This window comes from Erinaceus europaeus, chromosome 6, assembly GCF_950295315.1.
Source record: "Erinaceus europaeus chromosome 6, mEriEur2.1, whole genome shotgun sequence".
Lineage (NCBI taxonomy): Eukaryota > Metazoa > Chordata > Mammalia > Eulipotyphla > Erinaceidae > Erinaceus > Erinaceus europaeus.
Window position 1 is genome coordinate 22,115,706 of NC_080167.1, and position 18,367 is coordinate 22,134,072.

The 18,367-nt window shown below is 42.8% G+C and overlaps 1 gene segment (V, D, J or C); it reads left to right on the top strand.

Moving 5' to 3' along the window:
* Positions 1 to 6,775: 6,775 nt before the first annotated feature.
* On the top strand, positions 6,776 to 7,314 carry LOC132539058 (immunoglobulin lambda variable 1-40-like). The segment is given in 2 exon segments: positions 6,776 to 6,858; positions 6,971 to 7,314. Coding segments are annotated over 2 exon segments (390 nt in total).
* Positions 7,315 to 18,367: the final 11,053 nt, after the last annotated feature.

Genomic DNA, 18,367 nt, shown 5'->3' on the forward strand with positions numbered 1-18,367 from the left:
AAAACTGACCGGGCTGTTTGCTGCCAGTCGTAGGGAGTTAACCACACAGTTGCCACCGTTTTTACTATTTGTAAAGTGTATGGTGAGGAAGCTCCTGTGGACTGAACTGCCTGAGCTAATTCCTTTAACATTTTTAATGGTAAAGGCTCCCACTCAGGTTCATCATCCAATGATATTACCGGGAAGAGGAACCCAACATCCCCTTCTCTTCTTGCCTCTTTTACGGCGGCCATAAACCCAGCATTAGCAGGGACTCTACGTCCTCCCTGTCTGTCTTTGAGCTTCAAGGGAGGCACCGTGGCCATAGGGATGGTGGGCAAAAGACCGTCATCATCATTATGACAATGGGCGGCCTCATCATCTAATTCTGCCTCTTCTTCAGGATCTAACCAGTCATCATTCTGCCACTTATATTTCTCTAGTAGTGGGCGACTAACTTGTTCCTCAAGAGCTCCATAGCCTTTATTTTTTCTAGGATTAGACTGTGTTTTTTCTACCAAACATTCATACACTGATTTGTCTCCTAATAAGTCTCTCAGCTGGCTCCATAAAGAGAATGTTACAGCTGGAACCTCGCTGGGCCCATGTTCTGAGTAAAATTTTCTCAGATCTTTTCTTACTCTTCTCCAGTCCTCTAATGATAATGTTCCCTCTTCTGGGAATCATGGACTGCTTTTCTTAATAAATGCTAAGAATTGCTTTAGCTCTTTGTGGGGTACCCTAATTCCTCGTCCCAGCAGCATCTGCTGGAGGACCGAGAGGAAGAGCCCTTCATTCTTTGAGCTCTCCTGCCCCATGTTACCTTCCCACTTCCTATGAAACCGCTACTTCCAGCGACGGGGCTGCAGTCCCCTTAACGTGCGGGGTCCTATCCTGACCTGAATTTCTTAATAGTTCAGATTGCTACTTTACCTGGGTGGTCTTCCCCCAAGTCCCTGTTCGGGCGCCACCTGCCACGGACCACTCAGTGGACGAGCAGCAGGAGGGTCAGAGGTCTTGAAGGCAACCTCCCAGGTGGGTCAGGAGTCGGTGAGGGAGAACAGATAGACACCACACTCTATTGGAGGGTGAATCTGGACTCGTTTTTAATAGTGAAACTGCATTAGCTTTTATACTTTTTTCAGGTTACATACAGGTTGCCTAAGCAACCAGCTCATAAAGAAGTAACAATAGTCTTGTGGCTTTGGCAGGCTACATGTTATTTTCTCATAACTGTAAAGAATGGGTACAATATTTTGTATCGTTCTGTTCTCAGGGGAGGTCATACCCAGAATTGTTTTAGACTTTTGCTGAGGGCTATCTCTACCATTAATCTTTTATGGGGGCGTACAGATCTTTGCCTAGTCGTGGACCACTGCTCATCTAGGTCTGGTACAGTTTAACTATTAATCTTTCTTTGTTTCAATATGTCAACTTGTACCTGGGAGGCCTCAATCTCTGTATTGTTTCTATGAGGGGCAAGTCATAACATGACTTGTTTTGTCCGTCTATGTTGACCCACCTTCTCCACTTTCAATAATGTAACTTTCAAATATGTTCCTGTGTAAGGGAGAGGGGGTGCTTCTGACTCTTCATTCTCACCAGGCACTGCCAAAGCATTATTAATCAATTGTGACAGTATAATTGTTTGTAGCAATAACGGGGGGAGAATGCATCGACCCATTCCCGTCCTTCTGCCCAGCTTCTTTGAAGTCTGAATGCAGGTCCAGAGGAGATGACTTTGTCAGTCTCTCTGGTGGTCGTGACAGGGCGGCGCAGTATGAGGTTTGGCTCTGTGATTGAATGGCTACTACATCCCCTTCCCTAAACCTTGGTGTATTAACCCGCCCACTGTAAAATAAACTGAGCTGTCTCTCTGAAGGACTCCCTGAGGTACGTCTCTTTCTCTCCACACTCTCACCCTCACTATCGGTTTCCCTGCAGTAGCATGTCGCCCCCTCAGCCAGTGCCAGCTTCCAGCTGGAAACAGGCAACAAAGAGGGTCACTCATCTCTCACTGGTGAGACAAGTCCAGGAAGTGATATGTGAACTTGGTTCTAAAAGAAGAGGATTTGAACTGGGACAGAAGAAACCTAGTATAATCATGGGTCTTTTGGAATATAACTAAAATAGGCCTACGAACTATCTATAACACAGAGACCCCCAAATCTTCATCTGCATGATTCCAGCCTTCAGGTTCATGATGAGTCAACAATTAGTTTGGCTTTATATGTTAACTCTTCTTTCAGCCACCAGGTTCCAGATGCTACCATGATGTCAACCAGACTTCCCTGAGCAGACAACCCCACCAATGTGTGTTGGAGCCCTGCTACCTCAGAACCCTGCCCCAAGAGGGAAAGAAAGAATTATACTGGGAGTATGGATAGACCTGTCAACACTGATGTCAGTGTGAAAGCAATTATAGAAGCCAGACCTTCCATCTTCTTAACCTCATAATGACCCTTGGTCCAAACTCCCAGAGGGATAAAGAATAGGAAACCTATCAGGGGAGTGGATGGGATACAGAGTTCAGGTCCTGAGAATTGTGGGGAGTTGTACACCTCCTATCCTATGGTTTTGTCAATGTTTCCTTTTTATTAATAAAAACTTTTTAAAAAATAAAAACAAAGGGAGAGAGACAGAGAGACACCTACAGCACTGCTTCACCACTCACAAAGCTTTCTCCCAGCAGGTGGGAACTAGGGGCCCGAAGCCAAATCCTTGCACATTATAACATGTGTGCTCAACCAGGTGCACCAACATCCAGCCCCTGTCATATATTCTTGTCAATATTTCCATTTTTAAATATTTTTTTTAAATATTCATTACCAAAGGGAAATAAATCTTTATCTCTGAGTTATTACCATTACTATTCATATACTCTTAAGAATGTCAGCATTTGGCGGTGGTGTACATCTGCTCTATGTAAGATGATTAGCAGTCAATTAGGTGTAATGGACCCTGGACTCTTGCTGAATCAGAAGTGAGAGCAGGTGCTTCCCCCCAAGAGTCAGAGCTCCAACCATTTAGGCTTCTCTCTCAATTCTTCCCAAAATAACACATAAGTTTAATGCAGTGCTTATCAAAACACAATAGTGTACTATGAATAGGTGGCTAGACACACATGTGAATGTAGTATTTTTAAAAAGCAGTTACACTAAATGATTAATAATTAATGTGCATAAACCCATGCACTTTTCAAGAAATAGTGTAGACTTCTCCACAAATAGTGGAAGTACAATTGCAGATGCATAGAAGACAGTGTCCCTTGTCCAAACAGTCTACCATATAAAAATGTGATAAAAACAGGTCATAGAACTACTAACAAAATTTAAAATATGCAACATTTTAAAGGTGACAGTGGTATAAAGCTTTAACATTTAAAACATTCCCAGACACAAACCAATAACAGCATCTATAGAGGAGTTTTCTGTTTCTTATACCTAATAAAAATGAAGTCACTAGTCTTCTCTTCTTTTCATGAATCAGTGTGGCAATGAAATGAACAAAATCACTGAACTTGATGTATTGCACCAAAGTAAAAAACTCTAGTGTTGTGGGTGGGGAGGGGAGTATGGGTCCTAGAAAAAGATGACAGTGGATGATCCCACTCATCAACAGAAGTTTAGTAAGAAGATCTGAAAGGGAAACTAAAAGCAGGACCTGACCAAATTGTAAGTAGGGCACCAAAGTAAAAACCCTGTGGTGAGGGGTAGACATGCAGCTTCCTGGGCCAGTGGGGGGTGGGAGTGGGTGGGAGGGATGGGTCACAGTCTTTTGGTGGTGGGAATGGTGTTTATATACACTCCTAGTAAAATGTAGTCATATAAATCACTAGTTAATTAATACGAGAGGGGGAAAATTAATTGTATGTCTCGAAGTATTTCAAAACACAAACTGAATCTTTTTAATATATAGGCTGTGTAATTGATATGCAGACTCTCTCAAAAGGCTAGACCAAGTAGATCAGAAGCAACCAATAGCACAGCTATATATAAGATACTGGGTACTGTACAGCAAACCCTAACAAAAAGACTTTTCAAAGTTAAACCAATTACCAAATAATGTGATGACAACATTAACTATCGAGTGTCTTTTGGAACCCTAAGACAGCAGGAACCTCACATCTCCACTATAGAGCCTCTACTTCCCCCAGTGCTGGAACCATTGGATAGGGCCCACTTTCCCATATGCCTCTCCCAATCCATATCAAATAATATTGCATCTGCCAATCACAACCTAATCAACGCAACAATTGCCACCTCAACATACTTCAGCTCAGACTGTGTCCAGAGGCTTCACGTGTGGAATGACAACACTTCAGCTTCATTACTCGGGTGAGACCTTAACTTTCATAGTATACTCTAATTCCATCTCAGGTGGTTCACTTTCTAACAAAGTCCCAAAAGCTAGATATACACCAGATTCTGAGAGAGAGAGCATATGTTCACACATATCCGTAAACTACTGCAAAATATATACCTGAAAGCTTTTGCAGTGAATATCTCCCTAACACTTCCTCTCCACTATTCCAAGCTTTGGGTCCATGATTGCTCAACAATTTGTTTGGCTTCGTATGTTAACTCTCTTTTGAGTCACCAGGTTCCAGATGTCATCAGGATGCCGGCCAGGCTTCCCTGGACTGAAGACCCCACCAATGTGTCCTGGAGCTCCGCTTCCCCAGAGACCCATCCTACTAGGAAAAGAGAGAGGCAGACTGGGACTATGGACCGACCAGTCAATGCCTATGTTCAGCGGGGAAGCAATTACAGAAGCCAGACCTTCTACCTTCTGTAACCCACAATGACCCTGGGTCCATGCTCCCAGAGGGATAGAGAATGGGAAAGCTAACAGGGGAGGGGGTGGGATATGGATATTGGGTGGTGGGAATTGTGTGGAATTGTACCCCTCCTACCCTATGGTTTTGTTAATTAATCCTTTCTAAAATAAAAAAGAGAAGAAAAAAATTAAAAGATATTAATGCAAAAAAATTGTTAACTAATCATGAACCTAAACACTGGAATAGTGCAGATGAAGAGTTGGGGTGGGGGGTCCTTCATTTTGTAGCTAGCTAGTAGGCATATTTTAGTTATATTGCAAAAGGCCTATGGCAATACTCTTTTTCCCATAGCCCGAAATCTGATATGCAGGTGGATCCAGGTTTTGGTCTGGAGACATTATATCATGGCTGGAAAAGGGACAGAAAGCTGGATCATGGAAGAGAGTAGCTCCCTAATGCAGGAAAGGTGTATAAGTTGTGTTGACTGTAAACTACATTGATGTGATATTTTCTAGGGCCCATATACAGCTTAAGAACCTATGTGACCTCTGCATCCCTATATATCTGAGATCACATTCTGTGGTCATGAGTAGGAACATTCCAACCTGCCCCCAAATCAGGGCCCATCTTCTTCAGGTATAGCATAGAGTATGTTGTCCAGCCTCCCTTTGGAGGAGAGAAAATTCTCTACCATTGCTGAAGAAGTTGAGGGCAAGTTCCTATGGGGGCCAACAAAGGGGTCTCTTTTGTTGTTCCTATGAGAGATGACCAGTAAAAATGGAGAGAGGGATTTACTCAACGTCTAGGCTCATCATGTCTGTTTGGAAATCTCAGGACTCCCCTATTAGGACACCAGCTGATGGGGTGGCCTGATAGTGACTAAAGAGTCATCATTAAAGGATGCCAATCTCTTGCCCTTATTCAGCTTTTGCAGTCCTTGCTTTGGAGTGAGTGAGAGAAGTATAATAGGAAGTAGGTGAGGATGGTACCTAGTCTAAGTAGAAACTATTTCATTATGCACTTTATACTAACCCACTGCAGACTATTGTGTCCTTTTGCTTTCAGGTATATATTTTGCCCTAATATCAGGCTCAGGGGGAAAAAAAACTCATATAAACACAGGCCCTTTAAATATAACTAAAATATGCCTACTAGCTACCTATAAAACAGAGATTCCCCAGGCCCCCAACTCTTCATCTGCACTACTCCAGCCTTTAGGTTAATGATTAGGTTAACAATTTGTTTTGGCTTTATATGTTAACTCTCTTTTCAAACACCAGGTTCCAGATGCTAGCATGATGCCAACCAGACTTCACTGGACAGACAACCCCACCAATGTGTCCTGGAGCTCTGACTCCCCAGAACCCCACCCCACTAGGGAAAAAGAGAAGCAGGCTGGGAGTATGGACTGACCTGTCAATGCCCACATTCAGCGGGAAAGCAATTACAGAAACCAGACCTTCTACCTTCTGCATCCTATAATGACCTTGGGTCTGTACTCTCAGGGGGTTAAAGAATAGGAAAGCTATCAAGGGAGGGGATGAGATGTGGAGTGCTGGTGGTAGGAATGGTGTGAACCCTCTTATCCCATGGTTTTGATAGTGTTTCCTTTTTATAAATAAAATTAAAAATAAAAAGGTCTTAAAAGCTTTGAATCTTACTGAGTGTGTGCATTGGAGCCAGCAGAGGGCAATGTGGGCCTACTCAGCTTTCATCATACAAATAATTCCTTGGTGAGAACCAGTCAAAAGATTCTGATCAAAGTTGATTCTCCTGCTCCCTCATGAGAACACACCTTTCTGGCATGGAAAAATCCATGAAAACATACTTCTGTATGCTCTCTGCTGGTGTTTCTTCACACAGTTGACCCAAGAGGTAAAACGATCTCTATTTCCTCATGTAAGCTGAGCTCCAGCTCTAGGAGTTAGGAAAGAGATGACCAGTCACCAAGTTGAAAGTATTTGCATGGACAGCCCCTCCTCTGCACACAGGGGGAAGAAAAGGAGGCCTTGTCAGCCACAGCATATGGTGGTGACAGGGGACTGTGTGCACCATGACCTGGACTCCTCTCTTCCTCACCTTCATTGCTCACTGCACAGGTGACAATAAAAAAGGGAGATGGGGAAGGGTGTTGGTAGCATACCTGGGGTGCTGCTTTTACCTTTTGTATATAGCCTCTGGAACTACTGTCTATGTTTCTCCCATTTGTAGGATCCTGGGCCCAGTCTGTGCTGACTCAGCCACCCTCAGTATCTGGGAGTCTGCATGAGAGGGTCACCATCTCCTGCCTTGGAGGCAGCAACAACATAGGAAACGGTTATGATGTACACTGGTACCAACAGCTCCCAGGATCAGCCCCCAAACTCCTCATCTATGGTAATAGCAATCGACCCTCTGGTGTCCCTGACCGATTCTCTGGAACCAAGTCTGGCAGTTCAGGCACTCTGACTATCAGCGCACTCCAGAGTGAGGATGAAGCTGATTATTTCTGCCACTCTTATGATAGCAGCATCAGTGCTCCCACAGTGCTTCAGAATCATGAGGAAGTGAAATAAAAACTCCCTTTCTCTTCTGCTATGTACGTGAACACACAGCAGTTCCCACTCAGACTCAGCTGTTTCTTCTCAGCTGAGGTACTGAGCACTATTTCTTCAGGGCTTCTTCTGTAGTAAACATCTCTCTCTCCACTTTGTTCTCAATATCCCTCAAGATTGAACTTATGTAGTCAAGAGATATTTTGGAGACATAAAACCCTTTATTTCCATTACTGGTGATTGTTTATCCCCGGGCCAGTTTGTTGGTTGATTTCTACCGTCCTTATCACTGATGCTTGGTATATACACTAGAAATCCAATTCTCGTGGTAACATTTTTTTCACTCATTTTCTTCTATATAAGGGACAGGACAACATTGACATACTGGGAAGGGGTAGAGAAGGAGAGAGAAAAAGAGAAACCTACAATGGTGTTCCAAAACTTGGGAAGCTTTTCCCTTGCTGGTCGGACACTAGTCTTGAACCATATCCTTGCACAAGGTAATGTGCATGTTCTATAGGGCATGCCACTCTTTGGCCCCCTATTGTACTTTTCACAAAATATTAGCATATCTTAGCTTTATAATCTTATTCCCAAAATTTGCATATCTGGAAATATTAGTTCACCAAAAGTGTTCACCTGGATAATGTCCTGAATAGCCATTTGCATGACCTAGATTCAAGCTTAGCCCCAGTACACTGAAGGAAATTTTGGTGCTGTGGTGTTAGGTGTTATATTCTGTTTCTCTTTCTATTTTTTCTTGCTCACATTATCTTCTCGATAAAAGTAAATATGGGAAAGAAAACCTCTTCAAGTACTTAAAACCAGCATGTAACTCACACACACACATACACAAACCATATGTGTTAACTGCTCATGACTAGTCTACCTACACACATTCCTCTGGTAGAAAAGTAGAAAAATGAACAATCTCTCTCTCTTTTTTAAATTAACCAAATTAATTCTATGACTTTCAGGCTTTTAAAATTTTTTAACTTCATTTATTGGATAGATATAGCCAGAAATTGACAGGGAAGAGGGAGGGAGGGAGGGAGAGAAACAGAGAGACACATGCAGCCCTGATTCACCACTCTCAAAGCTTTCCCCCTGCAGGTGGGGACTGGCGGCTCAAATCTGGGTCCTTGTGCAGTATAGCATGTGCACTCAACCAGATGCACCACCACCCGGCCCCAGAAAAACGAACAGTCTCCACCTTTTCACCCCTCCCACACCTGGAATTTAAAGCTGAACAATCCTACATATCCCACAGGTCTCTTTTTTCTTTTGATTTTGGATAGAAACAGGGAAATAAAAACAGGTGGATAAAGAAACAGAGAAAGAGAGACACTGAAGCATCACTCCACCATGCATGAAGCTTTCCCTGGCTATGCATGGTGGTCTCTGTGATGTCAGGAACTCAAACTTGAGTCTTAATACATGGTAGTTTGTACTTTATCAGGAGCTTGGGGGGCAGTTCCTGGGAATGGTTGAAACCACCTCACATACTTTCCCCCAAGATTGTCACTGATTCATTCCTATGCAGGAAACTCTGATGCTTTGACCCAGAGACCCAGACACTGAGGATAGTTGAGTCAGCACAGGCTGGACCCAGGATCCTGTAAGTTGAAAACAAATACAAAAAACATGGAAGTGCTGATTAGGGAGTCTAGAGACAAAATAGCAATGAAACATCTTGAGCCTTGCCCCGCTAGGGAAAGAGAGAGACAGGCTGGGAGTATGGATCAACCTGTCAACGCCCATGTTCAGCGGGGAAGCAATTACAGAAGCCAGACCTACCACCTTCTGTATCCCACAATGACCTTGGGTCCATACACCCAGACAGATAAGAACAGGATAGCTATCAGGGGAGGGGATCTGGTGGTGGGAATTATATGGAGTTGTACCCCTCTTATTCTATGGATTGGTTAATGTCTCCTTTTTATGAATAAATAAATAAATAGAAAAGATCCTTATCCTGTTATCAACTGTTGTTACCTATGCAATGAGCAATGATGATGAGAAGTAGAGGAGTCCAGGACATGGTGCACTCAGCTCCCTGAAACCAACTGTGATACTATACACAGTGGAGTACTACTCAACTATTAAAAATGATGAATTCACATTCTTCACTTCATCTTGGATGGACATTGAAGATATCATGTTAAGTGAAATAATCCAGAAAAGAAGGATAGATATGGGATGATCTCTTTCATGGAAAGAAGATGAGAAATAAGAAAATTAGAAACACAAAACAGAACTTGGACTAGGTTTGGACCAAACCCAGTATCTTTATTTTTATTTTTAATTTTGGTATTGTACCAAAGTAAAAGACTTAGTGTATATACGGGGGTCATTCTGATGTTAGAGCACAATGGTGGAGTGTAAGTTTCTGTGATAGAAATCAGAACTGATTGAGCTGTTCTATGTGCTTATTTTATTTTATTTTGCTTTATTTTTACCAGGTCACTGCACAGATCTGACTTATGGTAGTGCAGGGACTTTTAGTTGTTGTTACTGTTGTTGTTCATTTGATTTTGAAACAAAGAGGACCTTGCTTAGACCTGGCTTATGGTGAAGCTGGGGACTGAATCTGGGACCTCAGAGCCTCAAGGATGAGAGTCTTTTTTATAACTACTATGCCAAGATGGTTTATTTCATCTCTTTAAAATGGCAATTTAGAGACTCAGTGAGATATCTTACTTGGTAGAACGCCCAACATACCTCATGGAATCGTTAAGAGAGTTCTAGGGGAACCTTCAGTGCTATGGTTTCTCTTGTTACTTCTAACTGTAAAAGTTGGCCCAAAGCAATATAATTACATATGTGTGAGGCCCCTCTAACACCAAAGCAAACAAGCAATGAAAAAGGGAATCACATTTTTCTTCCATAATTTTAAGTAGTATCACAAACTGATACAAAGAATTAGCTTGGAGCCGGGTGGTGGCGCACCAGTTTGAGCACATTTGGTTGAGTGCACATGTTACAATGTGCGAGGACTCAGGTTCGAGTTCGTGGTCACTACCTGCAGGGGGAAAGCTTTGCAAGTGGTGAAGCAGTGCTGCAGGTGTGTCTGTCTTCCTCTCTATCCTCCCCCTTCACTGCTGATTTCTGTCTATCTCTAGCCAGTAAAGAAATAAAAGTAAGAAGAAATTTTTAAAAATTAGCTTTCCACAAGGCATAAATAAAAAAATCACACAAGAAGGACTTAAGGGTGATCTACTTCTAATAATGCTTCAACTAGTCACCAGTGCAGAGATAGAGGAGAGGGACAAAAACCCCAGCACAAAGGAGGGTATCAAATGAAGTGACTCCCCAAAAATCACTGGTGGAGACACAGCTCCATAACAGATCTGAACTACCGTAAGTGCTTTAGTGTAGAGACTAGACACAGACTAGAAAACTACACTTGGGTCCCTGATCAATTTCTAGGCTCCAAGTCTGCCATCTCAGCCATCCTAAGCATCTCTGGGCCCCAGTCTGAGGATCAGGCTGATTATTACTGCCTGGCCTATGATGATAGTCTCAAGACTCACACAGTGCTCCAGACTCATGGCTGAAGTGAGACAAAAATCTCCCTTTCTCAACATAACATACACATCCAGCAACTTCTGGTCAGGTTTACCCTCTGCTTCTGCGTCCTCAGTCTCGATGTCATGACCCACGTTCCTACAGAGGTCCTCCCCTACATTCTGTGGAGGATCTCAAAATTACTCACATCGTCATTCATTTACACAAAGGATCTTCATGCAAATCCTTTGTAATCAAGTCAAATCAGCCTTGTGGTTGTTTCTAAAATTGTAATTTTAAAGTCAAGAGCTTTTCACTCATTTTGATGTGCTTTTACTCAGAATCCTGAAAAACTTCACCCTAATCCCTGCCCTGCCCTGATATCACTAGTGTCTGTGTTTGCAGGTTCCCTCTCCCAGTCTATGGTGACTCAGCCTCCCTCCCTCTCTGCATCTTCTGGATCAACAGCCAGACTCACCTGCACTCTGAGCAGTGACATCAGTTGTGGAGATTGCTACATAAACAGTGCCAGCCAGAGTCAGGGATCACTGCCTAATTTCTCCTGTACTATGGCTCTAACTCCAATAAGCTCTGAGGCCCCATGGTCCCCAGTTGTTTCTTCGAATTAAAAGGTGCCTCTGATCTTCTTCTTCTAGTGTTTGCCCTTTTTTCCGTAGCCAGTCAACAGCATCAGGATGGTGCCTCTGATGATGCAGGGTGTTGCTCACCTCTGTGCTTGGGACTGAGCACAATGGTGTGTTCTCACAGGGACACTCACACATGAAAACGTGGAAAAGTTCTGACCTGAACTAGTTTAGGGACTTCAACTAGAACTCGATTTAAAAGTATTGTATTCTGGGAGTCAGGCGGTGGCGCAGCGGGTTAAGCGCACCTGGTGCAAAGTGCAAGAACCGTCATAAAGATCCCAGTTTAAGCCCCCGGCTCTCCACCTGCAGGGGAGTCGCTTCACAGGCGGTGAAGCAGGTCTGCAGGTGTCTATTATTCTCTGCCCCTCTCTGTCTTCCCCTCCTCTCTCCATTTCTCTCTGTCCTATCCAACAATGACATCAATAACCACAACAATGTTAAACAACAAGGGCAATAAAACGAAAAATAAATAAATAGATAAAGATAAAAAGAAAAAAAAATTTTAAGTATTGTATTCTACAAAATTTTAGTTGAAAATAATCTCTTCTTCCTTCCTTTCTTTCTTTCTTCCTGTATTTATTTATTTTGGAAAGACAGAGAAACTAGAAGGAAGGAGGATTAGAAAGAGAGAGATTAAGAGGCATCTGTGGTATTGGTTCACCTATTAAGAAGCTCCCACACCCCCACTTCATTAAGTGTGGACTAGAAGTTTGAACCTGGCTCCTGGTGCATTGTAGCATGTGCACTTAAATCAGTGCACCACTGCCCAGCCCTGAAAATAACTTCTAATAATAACAACTGTTCCCCACCTGCCTATTTAACATATCTAAGCTCTCAAAAATAATTATTAAAATTAAGATGACATGGCTGTGTTATCTGTTTATTCCAGTCATAATTATTTAGACAACTATTTTATGATTAAAAAAGCATTTTTTAATTTATATTTATAAATAGAAATACTTACAAGACCATAGGATAAGAGGGGTAAAATTCCACATAATTCCCACTACCAGAACTCTTTATCCCACTCCCTACCTTGAAAGCTTTCCTATTCTTTATCCCTCTGGGAGTATGGGCCTAGGATCATTATGAGATACAGAAGGTGGAAGGTCTGTCTTCTGTAATTGCTTCTCTGCTGAACATGGGTGTTGGCAGGTTGATCCATACTCCCAGCCTGTCTCTCTCTTCCCCTAGTGAGGCATGGGTTAAAAAGGCAATGTAACCCTTATAGTTTCTTGCTTGTAGTCTGGCAATCACCCAGCATGAACTCAGTTAAGGGGTCAACTCAAAGAATTCTCTTAAATAAAAAAAAAAATTAAAAAAAAAAAAGATCTGAACAAAGAGGTGTTAAGGGGGCTGGTGGTGATGCACCTGGTTGAACGAACATGTTAGAACACATAAGGTCCAGGGTTCAAGTCCACAATCCCCACCTGAAGGCGGAAAGCTTTGTGAGTCATGAAGCAGAGCTGTAGGTGTCTCTCTGCCTCTCTCTCTCTCTCTCTCTCTCTCTTCCCTCCTCCCCTCTTGATTTCTGGTGGTCTCTATCCGATAAATAAATGAAAATGATTTAAAAAATAAAGAGGAATTAAGTAAAAAAAAAAAAAAAAAGAAAAGAATTCTCTGTTTTTCCTAGATTCCTGAGTGTAGGGCTCATAGAGGTCCATATGTTTCATGAACAAAGCAACAAAATTATGATTTAAACTTGGAGTAAATTTCAACACAGGGCACAGACCACAAAGATATAACTAATCTATCAAATCTTCTGGGGGTAAAGTCAGGATAAAGAGGTTGAGAAAGGAATTATTTGGAGCATCAAGTACAGATAAAACACTGAGTTTGTGCACTGCTAGTTGTGAAGTCTATCCCTGAATCAGAATCTCCTACAATTGATACCCATAAGGACCCAGAAGCATATCTAGTCATAGATTTTTCTTGACTCATCACTTACTGTACCCAACTCTGCTATGATTCTCAATTTGGAGCTTTTTAGAACAGCAACAGGTAGGTGTTGAGTTACCACCTATCAGGGAGGTTAAATAGAATAATAAATGATTACGGTTATTTATTTTCTAAAGCAAAAGAGAAAGCTAAGAACTAAAATTAATTTTCTTTGTAGGGTTTTTCCTTCTTTTCTTTTATTTACTTATTATTGAACAGAGACAGAGAGAAATTGAGAAGGGGGAAGGAGATAGAGAAGGAAAGAGACAGGCAACTCTAGTCCTACTTCACCATTCATGAAACTTTCTCCCAGCAGGTGGGAAACAGGGGCTTGAACCCAGATGAAATTAAATTTTTGACCAAGAAGACCAAACTAAAATTATACTTTGCATCAAGAGGTGTGGGAGAAATTGACCCCCCCCTCCAGCCTGGGTCAAGATCTATCATCTCTACATTGAGTCTTGAGAGGGTGGACCCTGAGCCATCCCAGAGAGAGGTAGTAGGTGTGTCCCTTCTCAACCATGTGGACCCAAGATGGTGCCTGGATTCCATAGTGGGGGTCAGAGATCTTCTCATCACAAGGTCCTTAACTCATGACGTAGAGGACATATATGGTGTGATGCTACAGGCATGATGTGGTATGGTATGGTATGGTATGGTATGGTATGGTATGGTATGGTATGGTATGGTATGGTATGGTATGGTATGGTATGAGGTTTGGCTCTGTGATTGGATGGCTACTACATCCCCTTCCCTAAACCTTGGTGTATTAACCCGCCCACTGTAAAATAAACTGAGCTGTCTCTCTGAAGGACTCCCTGAAGTATGTCTCTCTCTCTCTCTCCACACTCTCACCCTCACTATCGGTTTCCCTGCAGTAGCATGTCGCCCCCTCAGCCAGTGCCAGCTTCCAGCTGGAAACAGGCAACAAAGAGGGTCACTCATCTCTCACTGGTGAGACAAGTCCAGGAAGTGATATGTGAACTTGGTTCTAAAAGAAGAGGATTTGAACTGGGACAGAAGAAACCTAGTATAATCATGGGTCCTTTGGAATATAACTAAAATAGGCCTACGAACTATCTATAACACAGAGACCCCCAAATCTTCATCTGCATGATTCCAGCCTTCAGGTTCATGATGAGTCAACAATTAGTTTGGCTTTATATGTTAACTCTTCTTTCAGCCACCAGGTTCCAGATGCTACCATGATGTCAACCAGACTTCCCTGAGCAGACAACCCCACCAATGTGTGTTGGAGCCCTGCTACCTCAGAACCCTGCCCCAAGAGGGAAAGAAAGAATTAGGCTGACCATCTCATTGCCTCCCTGGATGCAGCATGCCAAGCCTGCTGGCAACAACTCACAGAAAGCTTGAACTTCACCCACTCAAGTAGGAAGGCCTGGAAGCTTCTTCATAGTCTGGGTGCCGATAGCCAACCCTCTCCGGTCTCCCATCCTCCTGTATCTCCAAACTCAGTGGCCAGTCACCTAACTCAAGTTGGACATGCTAAGATCGACCCAGTCTGGAAAAGAGAAATTTCCCATGAGTGGTCATCCCACTTCCGTTTATCTTGTCCATCTCCAAAACTCTCTCCCTTTACAATGTCTGAACTGGAAGACGCTTTGAAGAGGGTTAAACCAGGAACAGTGGCTGGCTATGATAACATAACCCCAGAACTCATTCTTAACTTGGGCCCCGCGGCAAAGAAGTGGCTCACTTCATTCCTGTCCCACATCTTGGAATCCGAATCTATGCCCAAAATTTGGCGTCGTGCAAAGATAATAGCAGTTTTGAAACCAAAGAAAGACCCAACACTGGCCGCCAGCTATAGACCAATTTCTCTCCTCTCCGTGTGTTACAAACTCCTTGAGAGGCTGCTTCTGTCACGTATTTCTCCTCTTACAGAGAAATTCCTATCACTCACCCAAGCTGCTTTCCGCCCAGGAAGATCTACCTGTGAACAAGCCCTGGCCCTCTCAACTTACATTGAAAATGGATTCCAGAAGCATTTAAAGATGGGTGCTGTCTTTGTTGATCTCACAGCAGCCTATGACACTGTCTGGCACCGTGGTCTCCTAGTCAAGATCTCAAGATGCCTGCCTCCATGGGTGGCCAACACTATATCGTTTCTTCTCCAAAACAGAAGATTCCGGGTGCATCTGGATGACAAGTCTAGCAGATGGAGACTTGTCTCAAGTGGCCTCCCCCAAGTCTCTGTTCTGGCTCCTACGCTATTTAATATTTACATCAATGACCTCTCAGAAACTTCTTCAAGGAAGTTCATCTACGCTGATGACATCTGCTGTGCAACTCAGGCATCCAAGTTTGATATCCTCGAGGAAACACTCACGAAAGACATGTCTCTGATATCTGATTACTGTAAAAAATGGCGACTAATCCCTAGCACTGCAAAAACGGTATCATCTGTTTTCCATCTACACCATGCCTCGGCCTCGCGTGAGCTTAATGTGCAGCTTGGCGATACGAGAATCCGGCATGAAGCCCAGCCAGTCTATCTTGGTGTTACTCTCGATCGCACCCTGTCATTTCACGAACATCTCACAAAAACTGCAGCAAAGGTGGGCGCGAGGAATAACATCATTGCAAGACTGGTCAGCTCTTCATGGGGTGCTAGCGCTTCCACACTACGATCATCATCTCTGGCATTATGCTATTCCACTGCAGAATACTGTGCCCCAGTATGGTTCCGTAGCCCCCATGTCCAGTTGGTCGATTCCAAATTATATTCCTCCATGAGGATCATTTCTGGAACCATCTGTTCCACCCCGGTTCCATGGCTGCCAGTTCTTAGCAACATCGCCCTGCCAGATATTCGTCGGGATGCGGCATCATCTAAGTTCATTTCCCACGTCTACGCTCGACGGGACCTGCCAATATACACGGATATCTTTGCCCACCCTGTCCAACGCTTGACATCTCATCATCCAATCTGGTCTCCTACGCCTACACTGAACTTCTCTGTTCCAGACTCTTGGAAACAGAGTTGGCAGTCAGCTGAGGTAAAGAACAAACACCTCATCACAGACCCCTGCAAACTTCAACCTGGCTTTGACCTAGCACGTTATGATTGGGCCCTCCTCAATCGCTATCGAACAGGCCATGACCGGTGCGCCACTATGTTCCATCACTGGGGAGCCAGAGACGACCCGAACTGTCCCTGCGGCTACAGACAGACTACGACCCACATAGTCAACGACTGCCACCTCTCCAGATTCAAAAGAGGTCTCTTTACATCAGGCTCAACCTGATGCTGTTGACTGGCTATGGAAGAAGGGCAAATGCTAGAAGAAGAAGAAGGCTGGGAGTATGGATAGACCTGTCAACACTGATGTCAGTGTGAAAGCAATTATAGAAGCCAGACCTTCCATCTTCTTAACCTCATAATGACCCTTGGTCCATACTCCCAGAGGGATAAAGAATAGGAAACCTATCAGGGGAGGGGATGGGATACAGAGTTCAGGTCGTGAGAATTGTGGGGAGTTGTACCCCTCCTATCCTATGGTTTTGTCAATGTTTCCTTTTTATTAATAAAAACTTTTTAAAAAAGAAAAACAAAGGGAAAGAGACAGAGAGACACCTACAGCACTGCTTCACCACTCACAAAGATTTCTCCCAGCAGGTGGGAACTAGGGGCCCGAACCCGGATCCTTGCACATTGTAACATGTGCGCTCCACCAGGTGCACCAACATCCAGCCCCTGTCATATAGTCTTGTGAATATTTCCATTTTTAAATATTTTTTAAATATTCATTACCAAAGGGAAATAAATCTTTATCTCTGAGTTATTACCATTACTATTCATATACTCTTAAGGATGTCAGCATTTGGCGGTGGTGTACGTCTGCTCTATGTAAGATGATTAGCAATCAATTAGGTGTAATGGACCCTGGACTCTTGCTGAATCAGAAGTGAGAGCAGGTGCTTCCCCCCAAGAGTCAGAGCCCCCAACCATTTAGGCTTCTCTCTCAATTCTTCCCAAAATAACACATAAGTTTAATGCAGTGCTTATCAAAACACAACAGTGTACTATAAATAGGTGGCTAGACACACATGTGAATGTAGTATTTTTAAAAAGCAGGTACACTAAAGGATTAATAATTAATGTGCATAAACCCATGCACTTTTCTGAGAAATAGTGTAGACTTCTCCACAAATAGTGGAAGTACAATTGCAGATGCATAGAAGACAGTGTCCCTTGTCCAAACAGTCTACCATATAAAAATGTGATAAAAACAGGTCATAGAACTACTAACAAAATTTAAAATATGCAACATTTTAAAGGTGACAGTGGTAAAAAAAACTTTAACATTTAAAACATTACTAGACACAAACCAATAACAGCATCTATAAAGGAGTTTTCTGTTTATTATACCTAATAAAAATGAAGTCATTAGTCTTCTCTTGTTTTCATGAATCAGTGTGGCAATGAAATTAACAAAATCACTGAAGTTGGTGTATTGCACCAAAGTAAAAAACTCTAGGGTGGTGGGTGGGGAGGGGAGTACGGGTCCTAGAAAAAGATGACAGAGCATCTATTGAGGGTTGTATTGTTATGTGGAAAACAGAGAGACGTTTTGCATGTACAAACATTCGTATTTACTGTCAAATATAAAACATTAATCCCCCAATAAAGGAAACAAGAAATTTAAAAAAAGAAATTAACTAAAATCAAGACACTAAGGTGAAAAACCATTAGGTGTAAGAATTTTTGGACCCATTAATTTTATTCATATGTTTACAAACACCAAAAATGCTTGAATGGTGTAGACAATGATGACATGTGCAGTATCTTCTCAATATATACCAACAAATCAATCTGTTGTTAAGGTATCTGTTTGCATCTTTGGGGGACCAGGACTCATTCTGACAGTGAGCAGAAATATAGCATTGTCCTATCACAATGTCTGTGAACCAACCCCCACATACGTGAATGGAGATAGTGATATAAGAAGCTGCAGAAG